This window comes from Ptychodera flava, chromosome 15, assembly GCF_041260155.1.
Source record: "Ptychodera flava strain L36383 chromosome 15, AS_Pfla_20210202, whole genome shotgun sequence".
Classification (NCBI taxonomy): Eukaryota; Metazoa; Hemichordata; class Enteropneusta; family Ptychoderidae; genus Ptychodera; species Ptychodera flava.
Window position 1 is genome coordinate 13029393 of NC_091942.1, and position 27843 is coordinate 13057235.

Sequence of the window (27843 nt, forward strand, 5' to 3'; positions counted from 1 at the left end):
TTGGATACAACCGTGTATGGCTAAATTTTTATTGATTGAAACTTGACACATGAACCAAAGCACTGGAAATACCAAAAGTGGATATATGGCAGAGATGCAGCTGATGGTGATATATGGAAAAAAAATTCCAAAATGCTTTCGGTATTACAACCAAACAATGCAGATCTCACTGCAACATACTCTTCATTCCTGTATTTTCCGTTGAATGTCATCAACAGACTAAAGGAAAGAACTCCAATATTTGACGAAAAGCCCAGAAACAATGCTTTGAGAGAGTTTTCAACATTTTAGTTTGATATGATATCCTGCAAGCTGCACCCTTCCAGATTTCAGGTTTTGCAATCTCATGCAAACGGTACTACAGAACTAATTCCTTCTTTAAAAGATGATGACACTAATGAAAATTCTCAATAAATTACCCATTTTTAACTTTTCTGTAAAAACAAAAATTCACTTTTTTTTCCTCGGAAAATACAAAGTTGCACTTCACAAACAACCCTTCAAATACTATGTATATATGTAAGTTGTAACCCTAGTACATAACACGGGAAGTGAATGTCATTGGTTGATGTTCCAAGATAATTCTGATTAGTGACTTTGAAAAAGCAACAGTTACACGGGATATGATAATGAATAGCCATTTATGTACTGTACAACATGTATAGAGGTCAGATCCAGTTCAGTATGATACTGTGAAACGCGTTTCATCTGACCAAGGATAGAGGTATTATAGTATAAAGTTTCATGGATTCTTGTAAGACTGCTGCAAATATTTGATGCATTTCAGAGTTTTGTGATAACTTCACAAACCACATCTGTCCTAAAATCACTTTAACACAGACAGTGTACATAACAAATATCTAGAAACAGTAATTTGGTATCTATACAAACAGAAGAAGTTTCAAACGGGTGAACTTTTTATCTGCTTAGCAAGAATATGACCATTGGAAGCAGAGAGTGCCTTTGTAAGATGCACATTTTTGTTACCAGGGCATTGCTATGACAACCATCACAGTTTTCACAAAACCATAGCAACGGGAGTATGACCTTGACCTTCATGCATGACGGTGATGAAGTCAGAGTGAGGTTTCAAAACTGCAGTAGCTACGGTGATATTGATAAAAACATTACATTGAGAAATCTGCCACCCACGGACAACAATGTGGGTAATTCTTGTGACAAGGAATTTACAAACCAAAACACTGACAAGATGAAAACCGCAGAAAGGGGTTGACAGTCTTGGTAAAGTAAGTTTGGAACATCGAGCTGCCACTTCTGACGATGGCTATGTCTATGATCCATTAGCTATAGCTTTCGATGTATTTTACAGTATTTTGTCACATTTACAAAATACAATTTTTTGTTCTACTCCCAAATCATGTTGAAACCCATGGTGTTCACTTAAACACCACACTGCCTGCATATGTGTGATGTCTCATATTCTTGTTGAAGACTGAATTTCAGTCGGCACCAGAGTTCATTTGTCGATGATAACATTTGTACATTGTACACAATAAGTAACCCAAACAAGGCTCATGCTTTTGTGATTCACAACACTTTCGGAAGCAGCGTAGGAAATGAACTTGTTTATACAAACAACAAAAATAATGAAAAATTCATCAAAAGTTACAGCTACTGTCCCTTTAAACACAAGTAACAGTTCTCATCAATTTCAAACTTCTCATATGTACTGAGGCTATGTTGTTTATATCTCTCCCTAGCTATCTTCCTATCTATTGTTGGATAAATTATCTCTGACATTTGATCCCACAGTAACAGCTACCATTTTCTCTGGCTACAAAAATACTTTGTATAGTACTAATTTTAGTCAACTCCAATATTCATTCACATCTGATCACACAGTGCCCAAAAAGATACTACTTCTAGATCACTTGGGATGTTATGTACATACTTATCTACTTGTGTTGTAAAGAAACTTTCACTAGTTGGAAGCGAATAGAAAAGAAATGTTTAAAAAGTGGATCACACTTGAGGAACGCTTGCTATAATACCATTCTGATACCAATTCAAAAAATGTGAAGAAAATTCAAGACTGATGCTTTAATCTATGATAGCAGAGATCTGTGAATAAATATACATACATGCTTCAAAAAGTGATTTACGGTATATCTGAATTGAAGTTACATTACTCTTGTGTAACATCTTTTTAAAACATGCTATTTTCACCCTCTCACAGCTGTAAGAATGGTACAATCACATGGTTTTCAATAGGATGGATGGATCCATATACAAGGAATTGGGGGGTGAGAGGGTAATAAAACCAACAGTTGATGTTTGACCTGGATATTATAAAAGGGCAGCGGAGATTGCAGGCCGGCACTCCTGAATTATGAGCCACAGAGTACAAGTTTGTTTGAGTACAAGTTTGCTTGAAGATCTATGTGAGTGCCATGGGCCATGTGCCATGCACCTTGCCTGTGGGCTCTCTCAAATAGTGTCATCATGATAGGACACAGTGGCGAACCTCTAGCATGTACTGCCTCAGTATCAGCAATTGTCACAGAAGTCAGGATCTGAAGTTTGTGCCCCGGAAATCAGACACAGTCAGCTTTTGTGTCATTTTATTGTATTTTATTGTATTTTGTCCTTCCTGAACGCAATAGCAACGTCAAACACCGACTGTTGGCACCAAAAATGAGCTGTTCGCGAAAGTTACAAAAAGGCAATGCCACTGTCAGACACACAGGAAATAAATTGAAAAATTTTCTGTAATTGACTGAAAACGCTTTGTGCATCAATGCTGTAAGGGATTCAAAACAATACTGAACCAGGATGATTGAATTCAAACTCAGAGCAGCAATATGAAACTAAAAATAGCTTTATTACTGGAAGACAAGGTCGACACTGGACTGGGCTACAGGTAACTACACTGGGCACTCCCAAAGAAAGACAATCTGAAAAGGGCTAATTATTGCCATCATTAAAGAAATAATTTTAGTTACCAACATATACATGTAGCATTAACATCTCATAACACTTTTATCACCTGACATTTTCAAGAATGTCCAATAATCTTACTAACTTTGAAAAGTTTCAGTATAATTTATTTTATGTAATATACAGTTCAAATTAGTAGTTTACTAAATTTCACCCCAAAGTCATCAACCCGATCCTCATAAAACCTCTTATCTAAGAGACTTTGTAAGCCTGAAGTATACTGGGCCCTCAGTGAACCATTTTGCAAATCAGTATAAAGCTAGAGGGTCCCATTTTTATTAATGATAGAAGGGTCCCCAAGTAAACTGAAATTGTTTTCATTCAGCACAGTGTGCTTCAGGAGCGCTGTTGTTTGCGATCTCGGCTCATGGTTGTCACAGAGCATGTCTGATTTCAGTAAGGATTTCATGGGGTGATTTTTTCACAACTGTTCGCAGAGGTTACGAATGATTTTGACCTTGACCCTTATCATGGACCGGAACTGTCTGTGTACTAATCTACAGGAAATTATGGGGTATGGTGATGATACTTTTTGTGGTAGACTCTTGTTCTAAATTTTCAAAGTCGTTGTACTGATTTGATTAAATGAAACAACTATTAGCGAAGTAAGCAAAAATGATGTGCTTTCAAAACAACTGCATAATTTACCATGGCACTGGATATGCCAAAAGAGAAAATTTCTGAAAATCAGGACTTAAAATGTGAAAAAATGCAAAAGGATTTTGATGCTTGTACTATTAGCAAACGTCAAAATATCATATAACAACCCTGCTTGGAAACAATTTTCAAACTAAGCATTCGAAGAAACTTGCACACTTCAATGCCTCATCAAATTAATTGATTATTTAATTATTTCTTTTCCATTTTGAGATGTGAATAAACCCAAGTAAACATTTTCAAAAGTATGTTGGTGTATATTTCTGGCTCAAAGATCAACAAGTACAGTGCCACTGATGATGTAGCTGCACAATGATCGCTCCTGTAAAATATTCACGAAATTGTGGTCGGTACTGATAATTAGCATTTTCTTTGACAATTCTGGCCTAAAAAAACTTACAAGTCGGCCATTGCATTGGCATCAGTTTCAAATACATCTCTACAAATCCATCTTGGGGACAAATCAAGAATCTACATCGAGTTCCCACAGCAGTCGTGATATCTGTTCCTTTCGATGCAAAATTCAGGCGCTTTTTTGTCAGAGTTGCGACGCTGTGGGTAAAAGATGTGAAATTTTTGTTTTGTCATTGATGCAAAAGTGTTTGATCGAACGCATTCCTGATTCGGGTAAGACTCTTGAAAACATACAACCATAGTAACATGACAGCTAGTTCCTCCATTGTGAGGGATACAGCGTCGTTTTAATATGAAGGTGGCTTATATTCTCCCTCTGCAGCTTCCGGTGCTCCGACGAACGGTGGTTCTTGATAAGACTCTTGGGAAGGATCAGATGGGTAGGACGTGTACGGACTGCTTTGGTTGGCTCCGGCCTCTGGTTCGTAATCTCGGGTGAACGCTTGGGATGCGCCTTGCCTGTAGCGCATCACAGCCAACGCTGTCAGTGCTGCCTGTTGTGTCACAAAATAAATATGATAATTAATTAATTTACATAGTAGACACATTGTGCCGATCTGAGCCAACTTGATATGAAACTGACTAAGGTCTTTGACTTGGCGAAATTTTAGACATAGTATATTTATTTGCATATGGCTGACTCTAGGAAGAAATTCTCAGCTAACAAGTAATTCAGAGGCACACTCAATGATAATCACGAACTTGAATTTGAAAAACAGTGAATCATTTTGAATACAAAATCAGTCAAGGCAAATCATAAACAGAACATAACAGAATATGGGAGCTGTACACAATCATTGCATTATGACACATGTACACAGCCCATCATTCATTTGTTGCACCTAGGCCCTTCCCCACATCCCTCAGCAGTCGAGGAATAACCGTGTCACCATTTGCCTTCAACCGATGATGCAATAGCTAATAGGTTATAGAACACAGCAAACTGTCGGTGTATAATATTTTTAAACTTGAAAAATAAATCAGCCTGTGAATATCTGTCATAATGCATTGTCCGTGTACAAAGTATGAAGAAAATGCATTCTGGAAATATAGGATATCGCTACTTTGGACGTTTAGATGATTGCACCTTGATCTTCACGTAGGGATCATAGAGAACACAAAGGAAACTATCAGATAATGAATCAAAGCCTTGATACAAGATTTACAATGGAGATTTCAGGAGTTTACTTTTCAAATCAAGAATAAAAATCAGGGATTACCACACAAATTTTGGTACCGTGCAAAAAATTACCACACATTTGACGTTTGTTATTAAATATGGCCGCCATTTCTGTGTTAACTCTATGGGGAATTTTTTTTTTTCATTTTCAAAAAAACAGATGGTTTAAAGTTTACTTATTCTAAGCACTTCAAAATGAGCCCCCACCAGCGGTAGACCAGAAAAGTATCGTAAATATTTGAGAGTCAGAATGTGTCCCAGAGGTCTATTCTACTTTAACACACCGTTTTCTTTACATAGAAATTATAAATTTATTAAATTTGCATTTGTCATTGTGAACTGACAATACAATATTATTGTAGCTTTTGGCTAGGAATTTGGCTAAAGAATTCTCTTTAGAGAATGTCAGGAGTTTGCTTGCAACAACATTCCTGACAAATCATTGGCAGGATAACCTTTGATCTATTGCATGTAACTTGAAAACGAAAAATATGATAACGCTTTACCCAAGTCAGAATGGAAAAAAATGAAAAGGCTATGGCTGCCTCAATATCACTCCGACCCGATATGTCTTTGTTTGGAGTATTGGTCCATCTATTTGTTAAGTAGCAGAAGCACACAAACCACATGAAGGTCCACAATCCTACAGGAGGAATTAGAATATTGTAATACCTTTTAAAAGAAAAAAAGACAACTAGCACCAGCATTATACAAGAAATGGTTTGTGCAATCAATCAATATCAGCGTTTTTGCCAAGGTTTGAAAACACAGGTAAATTGTTACGGGTACAGAATGGTTGTGGTATTTTTGTGGAATCTTAACCATGCTTACTTCAAGAGACTGAGGAAGGCTGAACGAAACGATCAGGGAAGCCACGAATATTTGCCAGTTTACCCCTCAACGAAAACACTGATTAGTAATGAATTTCCCCCTTTTCCCCTTTTGAGGGCGCCCTAACCATTCCACTCCAGTGCCGCATGTGCATGCATACATTTTGCTGATGGTGTGTTGTGAGTGTGACTGTTTAGTAAGCAGAATGGATTTTGTGGCATAGCAGGGCACTGGAGAGTTTATGGTGTGGCAGATTAGCTTGACATTACAAAAACAGTGACATGAGTGGCAAGCACAAACCATGACTCTGATATGCCAGTTCTAGTTTAGAAAGCGCATGTATGATGTGAGCGTGGCTGATATTTACCCATGAAATGATTGAGAAGAAGCTGAATGCTATGGCTGCCTGTACTTCATCAGCCCCGTAATGTTTTGGATTCGTCTTTCGCCAAGCGTCCGTCAAATAACAGAAGCAGACGAACCACATGAATGTCCAGAATGCTAGGAGAGAAGAAAATGACGTCATGTTCATGGTTCCTACGGTTGATCATGACACACGAAACAAAACACTGGTATTTATTTATGAGTAAGCGCTTCTTTTGCTATGCATGTATACGCAGTTTGTGAACTGATCAGCTTGAAAACATCCAGTTGCTTAGTGTAATAAATTTGGTTTCTGGGATTCAATCTAAATAGGAATAATGATGTTTCAGACTGCGAAAAAAACAAAAAAATACAATTGTATAGATCGCTCTATGATAACTCTGTTGGTATGATGTTAACCCTTTGAGTGCCAAAGTCAATTTTTGTTGCCCTTATAAAATATATCTCATTTAATTTTTGTTAGATATTTTGCCAAAATTTTGATAAAAACTGTGGCCAATGAAATGTGTTCTTTTGGTCCAAAATTATCTAAAAAATTACAGAAAAGTTCATAAAAATTGGTAAAATGTTGCACTAAAATTTTGGTGGGAAAAAATACATCACTCGAAGGGTTAATACTATTACTTGTAAGAATCACAGCATGTCTCATACACTTTTGCTTTACGTTAACCGGTAAAACTACCACCTCTTTCACATTGGCTACACATTACATTCTTTTAATTTTGTGTTGTGAAGACTTCTGTTACAATACCAAAATTTGACATCTGGAAGAAACACAAGTTCGACATGCTTTTTTGTTGAGCAGTCTTATTTTCAATTTCTCTGATGAAATACTAGGCAGGGTATCATCTATGATTATGTGTCTTTTTTATCAGAATTGTCCCCACGGACACCGTCCGGGGGGACTTATAGGTTTGGTCATGTCCGTGCGTGCGTGTGTGCGTCCGTCCGTGCGTCCGTCCGTTCACGCAGATATCTCAGAGATGCCTTGAGCGATTTCATTCAAACTTGGTACAAGGATTACTTCATATGTCATACAGATGCACGTCAATTTGTTTTGTGATACGATCCAATATGGCCGCCAGGCGGCCATTTTATTACGATTTTTTCATGTACAGAGCCATTACTCAGGCATGTTTCAACCGATTTATTCAAAATTGGTACAAGGACATTGACCAATGTCATAGATATGCATGTCAATTTGTTTTGTGATACGATCCAATATGGCCGCCAGGCGGCCATTTTATTACAATTTTTTCATGTACAGAGCCATTACTCAGGCATGTTCCAACCGATTTTATTCAAAGTTGGTACAAGGACATTGACCAATGTCATACATATGCACGTCAATTTGTTTTGTGATACGATCCAATATGGCCGCCAGGCGGCCATTTTATAACGATTTTTTCATGTACAGAGCCATTACTCAGGCACGTTTCAACCGATTTTATTCAAAGTTAGTACAAGGTTATTGACAAATGTCATAGATATGCATGTCAATTTGTTTTGTGATACGATCCAAAATGGCCGCTGTGCGGCCATTTTATTACGATTTTTTCATGTACAGAGCCATAACTCAGGCATATCTCAACCGATTTTATTCAAAGTTGGTACAAGGACATTGACCTATGTCATACATATGCACGTCAATCTGTTTTGTGATACGATCCAATATGGCCGCCAGGTGGCCATTTTATTACGATTTTTTCATGTACAGAGCCATAACTCAGGCATATCTCAAACGATTTATTTCAAAGTTGGTACAAGGACATTGACCTATGTCATACATATGCACGTCAATCTGTTTTGTGATACGATCCAATATGACAGCCAGGCGGCCATTTTATTACGATTTTTTCATGTACAGAGCCATTTCTCAGGCATATCCGCATGTTTCAACCGATTTTATTCAAAGTTGGTACAAGGACATCGACCAATGTCATAGCTATGCACATCAATTTGTTTTGTGATGCGATCCAATATGGCCACTGCGCAACCATTTTGTTACGATTTTTTCATGTCCTGAACCATAACTCAGACATGTATCAAGCGAATTCATTCAAAAGTATTTTTATCACAGACTAATGAAGGGGACTCTATCCTCTCTGAGGACCTGTAATCAAAATACCCATTAACAAGTGGGGACTGTGTCATCAACGATGACTTGTTATGAGAATTATTCTTAACCTCTTGTTGGTGTTGTCACCTACAGAAGCTGTTACACACCCACATTCCCATATCCATTTATGAGCATATGCAGAAAAATGCAAACTACATGACTGAACAAAGACTGGGACAAAGCGTTTTCAAGACAAGGCTACCATGCAGAGGTTCACACATGAAGAGGGCGAGTAGCTGAAGATGTTGAAGATGTTGCACCGATATATCTACAATAGATCCTGAAGCATGAGGCGATCTATACTTATGTCAAAACACATCGCTCAACTTTCACTGCTGAAGACAAAAATCATAGCAAAACAAATCCATCGTTGCAAATGCCAGAAGCAAATTTACAGACAATGTGAATCATCAGATGTTAAGCCATTTGATATTTTCAGAGCTCTAATACTACATGAACAAAGCTGTCAGAGAATGAAATACACCTGATGGAGATGAATATCACTGTGGTATAATTACATTGGCTGGGTGGGTAGGATTGCAAAGTTTCTGGTTTTCCGGCAAAAAGATCTAAAATCTCACAAAATTGACATCTTTAATTCTGTGATAAAAGTAAATTCACCTCACTTCATTCAGATTTTCAAATACGGTGTAGTCAGTAGTGTTCTCAACTTTCTCAGTTTATGCATGCTTACATCTACTTGGACTGGAAGTTCTGTACAAGTACAAAGCAGAGTGCAGTTACATGACCTACCTGAGAATCCAACGTCTGCCAAGACTATATATTTTCTGTATTCAACACTGCTTATTTGGTCCATCATTGCGTCCGTGACCAGGAACACCATGCAGGCTAGGAATGCTATCACACCGACTGCTATACCGAAGTTGCAAGCGTTTTGATCTCCATTATACGCACACTGTCCTTTATACTGACCCTCGGCAGATATACAACCAAACACTATGATTGCAAATACCTGAAAGATAATGTGCCAGTACATGTATATCCATAAGACACAGCTTGTGACGAGGAATAACACATACCTGATGAGGTCTATTTGGATTTGACAACCATGACAAGGCAGAATATTTTTGTACCAGAAAGAAAAACATGTGTGTGAAACACCAATATTTACTACAGATTACCCAATTTTATAGGTCCCCCTTCTCATTGCTCAATTTTCAACAAAAAGAAACAGTTTAGGGACAAAGTGTCTCACTCCACAAATTGTTTAGTCAGTGCGGACTGAAAGTGTGCCTGCACAGTGTGGTTCCTGGTGGTCGACAAACATTCACTCAAAATTTCTACCTTGTATCTTTGTCAAAAAAAGGAAATGAAAGAGGACTTTTGAGGTCAAAGACAGGACATCGCAGCTTGATATACATATTTTCTATAAGCTAGGCCTTTGCAAAAATATCAAGATGGTGTTAATTTGAACACTACCTACACACAGATCAGTTCCCTCTCTCAAAACCACATTGTGGTACAGTCCTATTGTTTCCTACAGCAAAACTGGACTTCTACATAAGGTAATGGGGGTGAAAGGGTCGTGACTAATCATGTGATAAACGGTACATGACTTCATTCCTACCAAAATCATGTCGAACCAAAACATTAAAATATTAACCAAACAATCATGTTAGGTATTTCTGAGTCCAAACTACAGGTAGAAGTGTAGTGTGAATGTAATTTCATTTTCCATTTATCAAGATTAAGGATGCACCTGTGGAAAAGATATTGATGGCTCTCACCTCCCCCTCAAAAAAAAAAAAGCTTGGCATTTGTTAATTTGAATAAATAAACATCTGTATGAACAGGAAACAAGCAGGAAAGAATATAAACATGAATGTAAGCATATGCATATATATTCTTCAAACAGAAGGTTAACCATCAATATGTTGCACACACAAAATCACAGCTGCCGCCTACACCTATTACATATTTTTTCCCCTGTGACAAATTTACTATCATTTTTGGAGCTTACGCACTAATATTAACTTGATTAACCCGGCACATTTTGCCATAATTTCTGACAAAATAAAAATATTAGTCTGGAACCTGAAACAATGACTCAACATGGAAATAATCTCTCAGATAGAGAGTACCATATAACTGCTTACATGAAAGAAAATGCCTCATTTTATATCAACACTAGCAGTGGGGTTTTGCATAAGTTCCCAGGACCCTGCTGCAATACTAGTATTTCAATCTTTCCTGTTTTTCTAATCTACACATTCATTACTGCATCTTGAGTCCAATTACGGTAAAATCAATATATTACGCACGGAAATTTTGCACTCATTCGTTACATAGATTGATCTACTGTGTAGTGGACACATGATGTCACTGATGATGTGCCACGCAAATTAATTTATTCACTCAAATTATTGAATTTACATGATAATCCTGATGGACACCACTCCGGTAACTTCAAGCACTACACTGGTGAACTTGTGACATCTATCGCAAATAGTGCATGTCTGTGGGCTGACTGTTTGCACTTTCGCTGGTTGTAAAAACTACAATGGACTATTAATCCACACATACTTCGGAAGGGACGGGCATGCGACTACAATCGTTCCATTGTGGACTATTTCACAGATGAAAATTTGAGCACGGGTGTAAAGATGGCACTGTCGGCGACATCAGGTAGCAAACGTTCGCCAAACGAAAATTTAACGTTTCTTAATGAAAAGGCGGTGGCAGTTATATTTAGTGACTATTAACACTAGTTCACAACACTAGTTCCTCGTGTCGTTCGATCAAATGAAATCGCGACGGTAGACTACGTGACTGATCTGAAGTCTGGGGTGACCACGGACAACACAGACAGACAAACTACAATAAATTGGCATAGACTCTAAAGAGTATAGTAATTACGACTATTTAAAATATCAACGATTTGTTTTCGATTCTTTAGACAATATTTGACGATTGCAAAATTATTATTTATCAATTATATACTCAACCGTAGAGCGGGAGTGTCGCTTCACCTCGGTGAGCACGTCTCGCTGCAGTCGCTCGATGTATGTTTTGGGTGAACAGCCTTTCGTTTACGCTTACAGCTGTTGAAAATTGAGTCTCCCCGCAATATTACCAAAGAAACAATACTTACCCAGCTCACTATCCTGAGGATAACGGCAGGTTTTTTAATGAAAGCAACTGGGTCGAATGGAGCGCCTGCCTTGCCAGCACCGTACGCACCGCCGCCGTCCATTTTGGATTTGCTGAGGATTGTGGGTAATATTGACAATCATCATGTGATACTGATAGATTAATCATGACATCATCGTCAACTGACTAATAACGGAAGCTGCGTTATAAAAATGATATGAAATATCATTTAAATTAGAGATTTATTCAGTTATCATCATCAATAATAGTTACACAAATTACAGAACGCGGCAATGTGCATCATGTTCCAGATGTTCTACAATACAAATTTACATGTAGCCTAAGCCTTACATGTGACATTGTGTAGGCCAACATGTTGGCAGACCCTTACTGTTGGGCTTATGACACTTTAGAATGACACTTTATATGTATTGGATGGGGCGAAGGTCGGGGGTCCTCGAAGATTACGTTACTTGTTTAGGCTTGCATAAAATGAAACAAAAAAACATTTACATTGTAAAGTTCAGCTAAGACATTTTTGGTTTTACTTTACATAAAAGGGATAGGGATGTTGTAGGTATCATACTGATGGCTGTTTGTATTGGAAACAAGGCTGCAATTGACGTCATTGGAGACCGAAAATGTATTACTTAGACCTAGACCTGTGCCTTATTTACGCTTCATAAAGGGGTCATCGATGCTTTTCGTCATGACTTTATCCTACCGTTGATAAAATACTCTTGACATGAGTCGCGTACAGCGTGAAGTTGCCTACGTCATGGCGAAATAATTTAACGAAGAAATATTAAAAATCGATGATGCATGTAATAGGCCAATAATCCATGAAACAACTTTTTTGAAAAGGAAAATTGTAAGTGAAAAGCGTGGCAGCTACTTGATTTCTATGTTTTTAATACTCACATTTCAATACTCACACACCACGGAATCTCCGACGTGGATTGGAGTTTTGCCGGTGTTTGAGTAACAGTGAGCAGAACGAAAGCGTAAATACGACAGCTTGCCCGATGATGATGATGATGATGATGATGATGATGATGATGTTGATCATCATCATCATCATCGCCATATCATGTCATTATCATCACGCTATCATCATTATCTACCAAGGGTAGATTGTGAATTTCGCAAGTACTCAGAGAACAGCGATACCTGCATTTCCATTAGGAAATAATGATCTTTTGGGCAGTGTGCCTACAACAGGTTTCAGCGGCAAGGTTGTGTTTTACCTTTACAAGACTTTCCTTTTTCCGCCTAGTTTGTAAAGTTTGATTCGTAATAGCTGAAAATGCATTTATTTGTGCAAAATTATAAGGTTAAACTTACATTTTTGGTCCGGAGACTTTTTCACCATTTTCACATCTATCATGTTTGTTTTAATTATTACACTTTTCACCTTGTCAGCTTGATTTGAAAAAGTGTATTGTGGTCAAGGAGTAAGTCATAGCGTTTTCCCTTAAAAATACAGAGGGGCGGTTACCCAAGAAAGGGCATTATCATTATTGTATTAAAGTCTCGAAAACGGTAAAAGCTGAAAAATGACCACCCAATATTTGACAGTGTAGCTCGACGTATATCTTTGCTTTAGCCAAGTGGATACTGACCTTGCTCAAAAAGATTGATTGCTTTAATACCGTTGACCTACATTATTAGGAGCTCGCACTATTATGTTTTTCTGTACCATTTAGTGTAGTCTCCGTAGCCTTAGCGAAAACTCCTAAGCCATAAAATAAATTAGTCTTCAGATACAAGGAACAAGTGTACGGACCGATGGGTTTGTGGTTCACCGTTTCATTAAAGTGGCACTCCCACTTTAACATGCATGTAAAGCAGTTTCTATCTTCTGTCTCTAGTCTTATGTAGTTGACTCTTGTAAAAACGACGCTTTTGCTTTGCCAGTTATTAAATGTAATTGTATAATTCAGATCGCACAAGAAAAGAGCTAAACTTGTAGAACTACCTCTCGGCAGGCATTGCCCTCGTGGAAGATTCGACGGTAAGATCGGAATATCGCTTTATGTTTAGTCGAAATTTTAAATTCTGACCGTAAGTTATTGACAGCTGGGTTGAGAAACATCCCGGACGCCTTTCGCATCGAGCGTTTGGCGAGTTATTCGAAGACACCGCCGTGACATGATAGTTCGAAAAACATCCCTATGGATGCATGGAGTGTTCAGGGAGTGTTCAGAACGGGGGATACATCTCTACTGTAACGTTATTCACAGATCCGAACTTGAATTTAGGCATACTATTCCTAGAGAATTAAACTAGTACGTTTGTAAAGGTTACCAGCCGTCCATGTATATAGTAACGGTATTGCAGAATGTATAAAAATCTAGACAACTATGGACTCGTGTAACCGTCGAGTGCTAGTAACAATATTTCACACAAGGTCCTTTGCCAGTAGCCCTGCGTACGATGCTGTGTGTTCCGCTACAGCTACAGTGGAATTTGATCGAGTGTCCGTTTTGCCTTGCAGAGCTCGACAAGTCTACATGTTGCTTATCATTAGAAAAGTAAACATTTGCAACAAATTGAGTATTTGTTGTTAGATTACAGCGCACGCGGCGAACGTTTCCCAGACACTGTCTCGTCTACAATAATGACAGTCGTTTCAGCATGCCACTCATGCACAACAAGCTTGACACCGCACTATAGCTATAGCACATCATCAAAGTTTTCTTTCAGCTACAGCTTTGTGTACTTTGATTTGGGAATATAACTCAGACAAACTCACTGGCATATTTTTCGAGTGTGGGATCTATATCTCGAGGAAAGTCCTCAACATCAACCGGACTGACTCTCGGCGTTTTATTACAGTGAAACATTGTATTTTTTCAGCAAGGTAAAGAATATTTTGAAGGCAGAGAGATATCATCGTCCCCTCCATGCTAACCCGTTGCGTGTATGATGCCGTCCGGGAATTAAGTGCCAAAATACGGTGAATTATTTCAGAAACACTTGGTGTGTTATTCAATGGCACAAAATGTACCGTGTTGATTGAATTGCACTTGCCTGTGCAAAATCAACACTTTTCTTCAAGTCTATTTTGTAGCTCAGAGAAGTGTCAATTGAGAAAGTTTCATTTAGCTGAGACAAAAGAGAAAGCGGGATTAAAGTTTCATGTAGGAGTGTTTAGCATTTTCTGGTTGACAATATTCAGTGTTGTATCGTGTCAAACTTGTTGATAGAGTAGACTGCACTCGCAATGCTACAGACTGCATGCTGAAGGAGCTGTTGTCGTGATTGCTGACATCGAGAGGAGAAGAAAGTTTTTTTTTAAAGAATTTACTTGTTTCTTCATAAAGTTCCCAATTTAAAGTAAACACCTAAAAGAAAACTGATGATGTGCATGTAGTGCAGTGTTATGCTTGTTGTCAGTGACATGCTGAAACGACTGCAGTGATCGTGACGAGACAGTGTATGGGAAACGTTTGCCGTGCGCTGTAATCTAACACCAACCAAAGACGAAGACTCAATTTGTTGCAAATGTTTACTTTTCTAATGATAAGCAACATGTAGACTCGTCGAGCTCTGCAAGGCAAACCGGACACTCAATCAAATTCCGCTCACCACATATGGTGCTATTAGCTGTAGCGGAACACACAGCGTCGTACGTAGGGCTACTTTGCCAGATGCATCTTCAGGTCAGTTGGTCATCTGACGGCAAAAGTTCATCGACCCGTCAAGATGAATCGTCACAGGTGCAAGTTGAATTGAAACTGGGAATTTTCTTTAATCGCTACACTATAGCCAACTCCCTGTTGTTTCGTGAAAGAAGAATCCCCCCGTTTCACAGCCCCTTTGATGATCCAATGTCATCATCGGCAAACAAATACACACACGCCAAAGTTTACTGTGGATGCTTCGACGCACAGAACTATGATAATATTATCACTTGATCTAATGAGTAGGTGTTTTCAATAGTATGGTGTCTCCAAGTTCGAAGCTCGTCAGTTTATTGTTTTAGAAATGTGTTAATCGAGACCAACAAGCATGCACCATCATTACAATAGGATCCTTAGCTTTGCTAAATAAACCAGGTAATCATGATTACCTGGTTTATTTAGCAAAGCTAAGGATCCTAATCATGGAAAATAATCGTTTCGTACATATGTGTTAATTACCAACCTAAGTATTACGTTGACTTTTACAGCTAGGCCAATCACATTTATGCTCGATGGAGAGATCGGGGGCTCCGTAATTTCAGCGAGAAATGAGCTTTAAACATAGCATGTTGCATGCACATAGCGTTCGTCCGCCGACCTTCCATTGAAGTTTTTGATGTACATCGTGAGATTACATCTAACTGTTCAATTTTTTACCCCATCTCGGAAATTGACAGTATGTGAAACGAATGATATTCATAAGTTTTACGGTTGGTCAAGGTTTGTTTTATTAACCGACAACGGGAATTCGAAATTTAATACTCAAGAGCTTGCATGCACCAATACAATGGACAGTTAGCTTGAAATGGGTAAACATATTGATGTATTAAGCAGGTTCCTTGTGTCTGCGCTTCGGGACCGATATTCAGATTCTCAAATTTTACCGTTCTTTTCAAGCGTATTGAAGTTATTAAAGTTTTCACCTTCTAATTTTTGTGAAAATAGTTAATTTATTTTTCCCAATGAGTTACTGCTGATGTGGCGACAATTTGCAAAGGTAATTTGTTTTGGTACTTTGCATGTTTCTCAAATATCAGACCCATGGCGACCTATAATTTTTGTCATTAATTTTGAAAGAGAATGATTTCAAAGTTTGGCCCCACGAATTAGACCCACGTCTAAAAATAAAACATATTGCGCAACAGCATGAAGTTTTCTCATCCGGGTACTTCACAGTACTGGTTATATGCCGCCATCTTGCGACTGAGTGTCATTCGATCCACGTTGCGACAAACCCGGTCTCGCGGAAGAGAAGCAAGCCACAGAACACCAGCAGGAAATTCAAAAATGTCGAAAACTACGGATAATATCCAATCCACTTGCGTCGTTTGCTGTCAAGATATTAAGATCTATGCCACGGGACACTGTGATCACCCAGTCTGTTACAGATGTTCAACGAGAATGAGAGTTCTAAGTAACCAGAAGTACTGTGCCGTCTGCCGAACTGACCTTGACAAGGTAACGTTAGAGTTCAATACTACACCGAAACTTACGTATTTATGGCGCTATTTGAGGAGTGTAATGTATGTAAAATCAAGATGTTCCGATAATGTCACTATCAGCCCTTTCGTTGTGGCCTTTTCGTGTACTTCTCTTGCGGGCGTACAATCGGCCGCACTTCAAAATATGTCTGTTATGAAACTTTCCGGTTGCGAGTCAACGGTCGATGGCCAATCCTCAGCCTTCTATCACAGGTACGACGATCTTCATCGAGTCTGCTCATCAAAACTCACCATGTAATTGATGTAAAATGGTTTTTAAAAGATGTGAGGTTTTCAGTTTGTTTTGATCGGTGAATTATCCGTCTATTCTTTTATTTTTGAACTACCCGATCAACTTGGTTGCCCTACGCCCTTCTAAGCGCACCCTTTGTATTACTTTGTCAGGCTATCATCACAGAGCCGGTATTTTGACACTCACCAATGACACAACAGGGAGACGATAACGTCCATGCACGCATGTATCACCTCACTAGAATATATAGAGTCTGATCATGGAGCTACCAAAGTAGCTTCATGATCTGATCAGGTGACACAGACTATATCTGACCATGGATGTAAACACCGTCCCTCCACCCACGGGTGGAGGGACGGTGATGTAAAAAATATTTTTTACATCCATGATCTGACTGCACACAAAATAATTACTTATCCCTAAAATACGTAGCATATCAAAAAGTCCACTTTTGTGTGACTGATATGTGAAGTAAGTTGAAACATATGTGTAGACCCTTCAAAGTAAGTGTGGACCTTATCTGGGTTTTCCCCATAGTCATCTCTTTGTATATAAAGACCATATAAAGACCCAGTATGTTGGAGATGTGCCGTTTGCACTGTATACTGGTAAATACATGATCAATACATGATCCACACAAATACACTTTCATGATTTTTTTTCATCTTGGGTAAATTACATGAAGTTCACAAATTGTTGCTAAAGCGCCAAATGAAAGTTCAAACTAAACTATCTTATTCCAACACCATTCCTGGCAATGACTAGGTATTTTTACAAAATACATGTAGTCTCTTCTTGTAACTTTGGGGAGGAATCAGAAGTTTCAAATAGTGTTATGTGAACTGACTCAAATTAGTAGACTGCAACTATAGTGCATAAGAAGTCCACTAGAATTTCTCTCTGATTCAGTAAAAGGTACTGCAATTGCGGTAATGTTTCTGTTGTTTCACAGTGAGATAGCATCGAAACTTAAGTCTATGCCATAAAATTTACCTGCCTTCTCTCCTTTACAAAAAACACTGGTGACTGTACATCTCCACTTTCTTATTAGTCAAAATAGTATGTTGGGATTATGCTGTCACCCGTTTTTTGAGTGCCAGCATACTTAACTTTGATAGAGTGGTTCATTAGCTACATGTACTGCATCACTCACAAACAGTATAATTTTTGAGAAATCCAGGAGAATGTGTTATGGTAGCAGGGTAGGCTAACCCATTCCGGCATCCTGGTACCGCCACCTCACTACTATAGTCAGTCTGGATGATCTTATTCAATAGAATAAGGTTATTCACAACAGATCGGGATTTCATTGGAGTATATCATACTGCATCAGTCCGCAATTGTCTGCAACGCCATGTATCTTGTATGATACTGAATGGTACAATATATTTGGACATAAAATTGAATTTTACAAAACAAAAGTATTATATGACTGCTGTTCAGTATGTACATTAGGTTATGCACTTAATCGTTTAAGAATTTGTTCTCAATCTTTGCTTGTCAGTCAGTCTGTGGCTGACAGTTCCGTCAGTAGAAAAACCTAAAATTTCATTTCTTTTTTCTACTAATAGATCATCTTCGTGGAGAAATTGCATAAGTTTGCAAGCGAGATGTATCACAAGTTCCCATGTGATAGGAAACATCAGATTTACTTCAAAAATTCAAGACTGAAACTTGAGTTCAACAAGCTCCTGCAGCATGTGTGCAAGATTTGTGCCAAGACTACGCTCGATTGCACGTTTGGAACGTTTAACAAGTTGAGGGATCATATGCGCAAAGAACACGAACTCTTCTATTGCGATCTGTGTGTGGAACACATCCAGGTAAAACAAATTTTTCTTTACTCAGTTACTTGAGGAAGTAGTGTACAAAAACAGTATTTGTTAAATGTGTGTGTTCATGTTTATGGACAATTAGATAATTTAAACTTGTCCACCCCAATTCCCAGTAGACATGTCCACTTTGATAATGTCAGCAGATTTAGGCCAAACCATGGTTGGAAAAGGGTAGAGTAATTTCATAGTTCAAGTGATTGTGTTAAAGTTCCATCTGCTGTAACTTTTGATGCTTTTTTTTCAGTATTTTTATGCTGCTTGGAATATAGTCTTTTACTCTTCATTCAATTTTCAACAAGAACATTTTTAGCTCATATTTGGTATGAATATAAATACCAAAAAGAGCTTATATGATGAGTCGGTGGCGTCTGTATGTCTGTATAGTTGTGGGTATGTATGTGTGGATGTATGTCCGTCACACGCAAAGGCTCCCATACCGCCAAAGCTACCATCTCAGTATTTGGTGTACAGGTAGATGCATGGGTTTAGGATGTGAATTTGTTCAAATGAACACGTCAGTGTCAAAAATGTGCAAATGAAGTAAGAAACAGGGAAATCCTGCAAATGTGCAGGAGTGGTGGCATGCCAGTGACTTGAAACAGGCTAACTCCACTGACTACAGTCATTTCCTGTCATTGTTTATGAACTGTTACATATTAATAGACCTTCTGAAACCATAGACAGTAGAGGGGAGGAAGACCGTCTATGGTCAAAGTAAGAGGGGCTGGCTGCCTTTCTGCTATGCATGTTGCTAAAGTTGACCTCCAGTACCTAAAGTTTCAGACCAGTTTTACTTTTGTCATTCTTGTTTTTCTGGTTTAAATATTTCTTGTTGTTTTTCTGGTTGTACTGTGCAGAAATCATTGTCATAACATCAACGTAGAATTTTCCTGCACTGAACAGATAGAAATAACATTTATTGTTGATCTTTGGTACCCATACTGGTATATACAAATTCTGATCAAATTTGAGCGACACCGTATAATTGCGGTATTTTTACATTGTGTTATGCACAAATCCATTGGTTCAGCAGGGCTAGAAGTTGTTTCTTTCAACATACTTAGGGAGAAGAATGAGAAAAGATATTTCTTTTGTGGATCAAAATGAAAGTGTCATCAAAAGTTGCAGCTATGCTCTCTTTAGAATGCTCAAACTCAAGAATTTTTTTTTAATCAAGATGTTTTAAGTGGAAGATATAAATCAGGAAAAATGAAAGTATGAGAGTGTAGATGTTCCGTTGACTTCAAGAATTGTTAATCACAAGGGGCAAGGGGGGCAGTGAAGTGTAGGTAAGAGTCATCTGATTGCTGTTCTTCAAAAGTTGTTGAGGAAGGAGAAAGTTGAAGAAGACTGTGCAATGAAAAGCCACTGTAATCCCAATGGGGAAAGGGCCAGTAAAAAAATGTTGCAACTTAGTGTTTGCTTTCTGTGTTTGCTTGCTCGTACTATCGAAGAAGGGTTGCTTGTTGAATCAGTATTGCCGTTTCGGGTGAGGTCTGTTGTATCTGCAGTTGGAAACTTGGTTGTTGGCCACCTTTGAAGTGCCACCAACCATGAATGCAGGTGAAAGGTTTCGCATTCTTGGAACAGTTCAGCTGTAACTGAATGTGTAGCAAACACTGTCCATGTTTGATGATGACTCGTTTTGTACAAAGTATTTCATCATTTTGAAATTAATGTCTGGTGAATCCTTTTATCATTTGCCTGTCGCAGATATTTACCGAAGAGCGGAAAGTGTATACGCGGTCTGATTTGGCACGTCACCGTCGTCAAGGAGATCCGGATGACAAGTCCCACAAGGGACATCCCCTGTGCGAGTTTTGTGACGTCAGGTACCTAGATAATGATGAACTCTTCAAGCATCTCAGACGGGAGCATTACTTCTGTCACTTCTGCGACACTCAGGGATCCCAGCAATATTACAGGTGAGTGACCTTTGACATGATGTGACCTTTGCTGCTGGACAAAGTCATGTGTCTGTAAAGGAAGTCAGATTCATGACATAGGTACGTACAATACAGATAATGTCTGTCAGACTTAAATAGTGAAGCTTTTAGCTACTATAGACTATAGTCTATAGAAGCTATTGGGATGGGTATCCGTCCGGCGTCAGTCTGTATGTATGTATGTATGTATGTATGTATGTATGTATGTATGTATGTATGTCGTTTGTGAGGCGTCCGTCCACTCAAATATCTTGAGAACCGCAGTACTTACTGATTTGATATTTGTTGTGTAGATGAAAAATATGATTTTGAGAAACTATTTTTTTAATTTTTTGATATTGTTGAAAATAGGCAAATTAATGCCAAAAAAGGTGTTTTTGGTAAAAAATCTTCTTCTTCATAACTGCTGGTCAGACAGCTTTGTTATTTGGTATACAGGTCCCTAGGGATAACCCAACTTAGATTTGTTCAAATTGTGATGAAATATGCAAATGTGTATTTTTAAGGAATTTTTTTGTCATTTGGTCAAAGTTTGACTTACATTGTATGTAATTCTGTACTGTATAAACCCTATCAATTCACCCAGAAAAAAATAATTAATATGATTTTAAATAATTGAATTAATTAGGAAATCATCAAAGCCAAAATAATTTTAGTGTGGAATTATCAGAAAGTACAACTTTTTTTGACAGTTCATAGTGAATTGAGGATTAAAACATGTAAAGGCAACTTTCCTGAATCCCAACTTTGATATATTTGAACCACCATTTATGTTATCTAAAGAAATTGCTCATAATAGTTTGTCATGATAGGTGTCATGATAAGGGTGGTCAAATAAATAGAGATAGAGAAAGTTCTAATTCCATTTATGGTTGACTTGGTAAGGATAAAATAAGATTACTTTTGAGGAAAAATATAGAGTGGTCAATTAAAAGAGTGGTCAAAGTGATAGGGTTTTATGGTAAAGCTGGGCTGTAAGATTCCTCATGTGCTATTTATAGCAATTATGCAATCTGTGTAACAGTGCATGAAAGTGTAACATGATTCCTTATAATGCTTTTGATGACCTTGGACTTCTTAAGTTTCAAACATTTGTCTCTTCAGTGTGCTTTCTCTGAGTACGTACAGTCTCAACTTATTCAACAGAACTTATGTGCTTGGTTAATAGGATGAAAATACTGATATTAAAAGGTAATCAGCTCAAGATTCTTTATAACCTGACAGATATGCTGTTTTTTTATGACGTAAATCTTGATTGAAGCAAGTCTTGTTTACTTTAATTAGAATGTAATTAACTCTCGTTTATTTGCTATTATAGACTAATATAGTCTGATGAAATATGCAAATCTGTATTTTTACAGAATTTTTTTCCATTTTTGGTCAGGCCATCCTGAAATGAGCTATCACAGATATCCACCCTCTTCACCAATACATGTGTCACAAAAGGTTATTCTCTACATAATACAGCAGAGCTCTGTCAACTGTTGAGTCGCTTGTTTTTTCAAAACCGCTGGTCAGACAGCTTTATTACTTGGTTTACATGTCCCTAGGATGACCTTAGTGAGATAATTTCATACAGTCAGGAAATACTTAATTTTGTATCCATGTCTATAGTAGCTTCAGGGACTTTGGCCCTATGTTTTATTTTTCTGTTACAAAACTAATGTACCGATATTGAAAACTGCAACTTTAGTCTATCTCATATCCTACAGTCAAATATAGAGTAAATAAAGTGAAATAATGTATGTAAATGTAGTGTATTTTGTCAGAAAGTGAGCTTAAAAAAAGCTACAGCATTGAGTGAGTGAAAGTCTTTGAAAGTCGTTGAGTATCATAATAATGAATGGGAAATTGAAGTGTATTCAAGGATGAACTCTATAATTGGAAACTCATAGGTTAAACCCGGATTACGGTACAAACAAAACCATACGCACAAAAGTGCACAGAAAAACATGTATTACTATACGCACTCGTACACATGGATTTGTTTGTACTGTCATCATGTTATCTCTCATACTGAGTCTTTAAAACACATCGCATCCCTTGTATATTTCGGAGTAGAACCATTGCTACTGTATAACACTATGGATGAGAATTTATTATTACCGGTAACAGTTTTCCGTTAATGTTTTGGTATCATCAAACTACCTCCACCATGGTATGACTAACAAAAATGTAAAGACTGATTGGTTCTTTGACGAAGATGTGTGTTAATTCTTGACAAGGGTATTTGTGCAGTTTCATTTGCCATCATCTAAAGTCAAATTGCTCTTCTTGACTTTGATTGCAGTGACTATCCAGTGCTTAGGGATCACTTCAGAGATCAACACTTCCTGTGTGAGGAAGGCCCCTGTAAGGACGAACAGTTCACGTCGGCCTTCAACTCTGAAATAGATCTGAAAGCGCACAGGGCCGTCAGACATGCCAAGAAGATGTCCAAGTCCGAAGTGAAGCAAACCAGGCAGTTGGACTTGGGATTCAACTACACACCACGTTCTCAAAGTTACAGTCGAGGTGGTAAGTCAAACATCCATCTTATCAGATGCTGAAAATTCCCATGCCCCATGAATTGCCAAAAGACGCATATACATACTTATTCTTTCCTAAATTCCATAGTGTCTCTTTGTCGGAACGCTAGAGAAATCAAACGAAATCATCTCTTGTGATTAGCAGAATATTGCCATGTGCGCGTGCTCTGGCTCTGGAAGTGTAATGAACATGACAAAATGGCTGCTTGTCGGCCAAATTAGATTGTATTACGACACAAACTGACATTCACTTGTGCCTCTAGCCCACAAACCATATCTCAAAACTTGTAAGTTGAAATAAGTTTCATTGATGAAAGCCCATATACTCTGTGATATCAGTATGTCTTGTTAAAATATTCATGATATGTAGTGTCCAGTTTACACGTCTAAGGATGTGAACAATACATAGAGGTTTCCTCTGATGTTGCGAGATAGAATGTTTGTGGTTATCCCTGTTTTGATCATGTTTTCTATTTCTACACATTTTTTTGAACTCAGCCGGTGTAGTGTCAGGCGAAGACTTCCAAGAAGTGAGTAGATACTCTTCAGATCCAAACAGGCAACTCCATTCAAGAACAAAGTCGCGAGGCAGAGGAAGGAGAAGGTAATTATTGTAAGACCTTTCGTGTACAGTCGACACGTCACGCTTGTGACATTACATAGATATTTTTGTGTTTCAGATTACATTAGATTTCGTGTCTGTCTGTCCCCGTATGTCTTACACCTTGTTTGTACTATTCTGCTTGCATAGGGAGGAAATTGAGACTAGTATGGCAATACGGGCATCTCTTGAAAGCCACTCTTCGGCAGATGCCACCAACGCCGGTGAAAATCCCAAGGAAAAATCAGGAAGGAATAGAACGGAGAAAGATACCAGAAGGAACAATGCCCCGGCAGATGCTGCTAATGCCAGCGAAAGTCCCAGGGAAAAATCAGGAAGGAATAAAACGGAGAAAGATACCAGAAGGAACAATGCCTCGGCAGATGCTGCTAATGCCAATGAAAATCCCAAGGAAAAATTGGGAAGGAGTAAAACGGAGAAAGATACCAAGAAGAACAGGGACAAGGAAAAGGAATCAGTGGCGGATGCACAAACCAAAGGGGATAAGGGATCATCTAAGAATTCCAGCACTAATGCAAGTAATGATCATATAACACAAGCTGAGAGTGCAAAACCTAAAGAAAGCAATGCAATGTTAGGTGCGACCAAAGAAAAGGCCAAGGAGTCTGTTTCACCGAGTCTTGCTAAGAAAGTAGCTGCTGCGAACAGCATGTCTGTACAAAATGGATCCCTGGGTCAGGCCGATTTCCCAGCTCTCGGCAATGCGGTCAAGGCCAAACCACCTGCAAACTCATCCTGGGGAAAGCCAAGGAATCTGGAAGATGATTTCCCTCCCATTAGTGCAGCGTCTGCAGCCCCAACGCCAACCACAACGAAAAGTAGTAAAAAGAAGGGGAAGAAGAAGGCAGGGGAGAGCAAGACAGCTCCCTCTAGTGGCAGTCAGGTGATGTCAAATACATCTGGGAATTCCGAGGAACCGGTGATTGATTACACGAGAATTGTGCCTGTAATGACATCAGGGCAGGGTAGCAAAACAACTCAGAGTGAGCCATCAGAAGTGGCAGTCTCTATGACGACAGCACTTCCAGATACGTCATCTGCTGAAGATTTCCCAAGTCTAAGTTCAATCGCGTCGAGCCTTACTAGCGGGACTGTCAAAAAGCCGAGTGTGCCACCAGGCTTCGCAATAGCTGCTAGTAAAGCTCCGCCGGGATTTCAGCCCGACGTTAAGAAGCCACCTAGAGTTGAAAAACAGAAGCCGAAGAGCAGAGCGCCCCCAGGTTTTGGAACGACAACACCTGTTGTTACTTCAGCAGCACCTTTGACACTGAGCGACATTGCCAGTACGAGCTTGTCAGCACCAACTTTGACGCCGTCTGCCGCTACTGAGGTCACAAAGCCTACTGTCAAGGCGTCTGCACCAAAGTCCGAAACTTATTTACCTCCTGATAACTTCCAGCAACGTAATCAAGATCTCATTGTTTCAATTCAAAAACTTCTAGACAACAGCTATGAAAAATTTGAAGAATTCAAAACGCTTTCCGGTAACTATCGCCGTGGTAAGCTACAAGGACATGAATATTACACCCAGTGCAAAGAACTTCTAGGACAAAACAATTTTAGTAAAATTTTCTCAGAACTCGTTGCCCTGTTACCGGACAGAGAGCGACAACAAGAGTTACTTCGCATCCACAACGATTTCAAAGTCAAGGAGAAGGAAGAGAAACACACGCAGAAGTATCCGGATGTACTGAAGATCAGCAACGGAAGTAAGAAAAGCAAACCGAACAGCGGAAACCCGTGGAACGTGGAAAGCAGTCAGTGTTTGACGTGCCCGAATTGCCGCCAGGTGGTTCTCACAAAAGATTATAACAAACACATTGCCAGTCATGAACTTGATATGGATTTCCCAGCTCTCTCCGTCAGCATGAAAATGGCAACGCCAACTCCAACAACTGGCAATGCCTGGGTCAAGGGAAAGTAGATAATGTGCCTCATTTCATATTTACTGATTCAACCCAATTACACAAATTTACTCTGATTTGCTAGCCTTTGATACTGAAAACTTTGAACGTGAAGATGAATTTACAGTGTCCTTGACTTTTGATTTTCATACCACCCAGCATGTGAACATCCTATCTCTAACTTATGTTAAAACTTCCGTGGCTGCAGCTGTTTATATTATTTTCATTATTTTGGTTTCAAGGTTTCAAACTTAATTTATATGATGCTGTTGTACCCACTAACAGATAAGAATCTTCATATTACTCCCCTTGTAAAAAAAAATGTTTGAATAAATTTGATTGTGGAACTGATATCTAGAGGCTTACCCTAAAATATGGCTGCTAGTGTGAAGTTTCATGCAAATATTCAGACATCACATTCATGTCCTGTGAAATTACACAAAATCCACCCTTTCACCACCTTGGTTTGGCCCAAAGCCATTGTTATCAGTGGTCATTTTTGGACCTGTCGGCAAGGACTAGGGTGAACAGGGTGAAACGACAACACTGGTCCTTCTGCATTCATTCACTGCTGCACCAAAGTTCATGCTTATTTGAACTTCATTTTGCGAAAAACAGCCTTCTACATCTTTTGAGCAGTGGTGAGGGCGCTGTTCAAAATAGCATACCGTAAGATTTCCAATTTTGCATAATGTTATGTATGGATCATTAACCCTTTTAGGCCTGAACCACTATGTGTAGCTCTGGTATGTTACCAGAAAGTCGGGCCTGAAGGGGTCAGTAGTTGTCATATCATCAATGACACAGCTTATAGTGCTTAAAAAGACAATTCATGGCAGCTGAGGGAAAAATTTAATTATGTCCTGCTAAGGTCAAAGTTCATAAAAACTTGCACTAGTTGCTTTAATTATAGTCTTTCAAATATACAAAATTATGTTATTAAGACATTTGATGGCTTGCAGTGCAAGTAATATGTATCAGAAAATATGATTCACAATGGCTTGTAAATGCCAAAATGTTTTACAGATATTCATGCTAAAACATAATGTAATGATATCATGCGAATTCTTGAAAGATATTTTGTTTCAGAAACCCTATATTTTGAAATGTGTCCCCTGATGATTCTGCTGGAAAAATTTAATTTTTTTTCATTTCAACAAAAGTCGCAAATCATAAATTAAGATGAAATTTGAGGCCTGAGACACATGATGGCTGTATTTCCTGCTTGCCAACTGACAGAAATCCTGTCGGGAGATGGATGGATGGATACAGAGTTAGGAGAGATTCTGGTGTCAAGGAAGGAATGTTTGACGATAGATATACTGTTGTGACAATGACTAATAACATTGAATTTGTCAGAATTGCTAATAATTTTATTTTTCCCCATATTGTTTTCATCAATAGAGTGGTTCCAGATATATTTCATTAGTCCTGCTTTTATTGAACTGACATATGTATGATTTTTGCAACCATAATTTATATGTAATGGAGCCATTGAAAGCAGATGAATAAATTGCTTTCCCAAATGTAATAGTCTGCACACACAGATTGGTCATTTCTTCGTATTCTCAAAGCTCCTTCAGCTTTTTAACGTTCAATTTTCCATCACTTTTGTTGTGTGTGTAAAAAGTTTTTTCTTGTTCTACTGCTACAGTCAGTGTCCAACCCGTCAGCCTGCCTGTGCGTATTATCAAATGTTATTACATGCCTTGTATATCAAATGTCGCATGCTCTATAGGATTCAATGGTAACTCGTCGATGACGTCATGGGCGGCATAGTCATCACTTGACTGAAAGTGAACCGGAACTATTTTCAACTTGCCAACTTTTGGATGTAAAAATGTTGAAATTACATGTTTTGCCTAGGAAATCCGGTTTTGGGAAAATTTTGCATTAATAAAAAATTGATAAACTGCACAACAGTAGTTTGAATA

At 38.4% G+C, this 27843-nt stretch overlaps 2 protein-coding genes across 3 annotated transcripts; one reads left to right on the forward strand and one right to left on the reverse strand.

Annotated features, from left to right (window-relative positions):
• Positions 1–11810, reverse strand: LOC139151192 (synaptogyrin-2-like). 2 transcript variants are annotated; one of them, XM_070723794.1, is made up of 4 exons: positions 11656–11810; positions 9297–9516; positions 5716–5852; positions 1–4523 (listed from the first exon to the last, which is right to left on the reverse strand). In XM_070723794.1, the coding sequence occupies exons 1-4, from the start codon at positions 11755–11757 to the stop codon at positions 4317–4319; spliced, it is 666 nt and encodes a 221-aa protein (XP_070579895.1). In that variant the 5' UTR covers positions 11758–11810; the 3' UTR covers positions 1–4316. The 2 variants fall into 2 exon arrangements, with proteins under 2 accessions (XP_070579895.1, XP_070579896.1); XM_070723795.1 differs by lacking the exon at positions 5716–5852 and adding an exon at positions 6408–6541.
• Positions 11811–16418: 4608 nt separating this feature from the next.
• Positions 16419–27440, forward strand: LOC139151195 (E3 ubiquitin-protein ligase ZNF598-like). Its single transcript, XM_070723797.1, has 6 exons — positions 16419–16798; positions 18646–18897; positions 20623–20834; positions 23146–23372; positions 23882–23987; positions 24135–27440. The coding sequence occupies exons 1-6, from the start codon at positions 16487–16489 to the stop codon at positions 25927–25929; spliced, it is 2904 nt and encodes a 967-aa protein (XP_070579898.1). The 5' UTR covers positions 16419–16486; the 3' UTR covers positions 25930–27440.
• Positions 27441–27843: the final 403 nt, after the last annotated feature.

Excerpts from the sequence above, each read along its gene's own strand:
- LOC139151192 (XM_070723794.1), bottom strand. The coding sequence starts at position 11,757 with ATGGACGGCGGCGGTGCGTACGGTGCTGGCAAGGCAGGCGCTCCATTC. Across the intron at positions 9,517-11,655 it reads TCCTCAGGATAGTGAGCTGG|GTATTTGCAATCATAGTGTT; the intron begins GTAAGTATTGTT and ends ATTATCTTTCAG. Across the intron at positions 4,524-5,715 it reads TTTTTTCCATTCTGACTTGG|GCAGCACTGACAGCGTTGGC; the intron begins GTAAAGCGTTAT and ends GTGACACAACAG.
- LOC139151195 (XM_070723797.1), top strand. The coding sequence starts at position 16,487 with ATGAAGTTTTCTCATCCGGGTACTTCACAGTACTGGTTATATGCCGCC. Across the intron at positions 16,799-18,645 it reads GCCGAACTGACCTTGACAAG|ATCATCTTCGTGGAGAAATT; the intron begins GTAACGTTAGAG and ends TTCTACTAATAG. Across the intron at positions 20,835-23,145 it reads GGATCCCAGCAATATTACAG|TGACTATCCAGTGCTTAGGG; the intron begins GTGAGTGACCTT and ends CTTTGATTGCAG.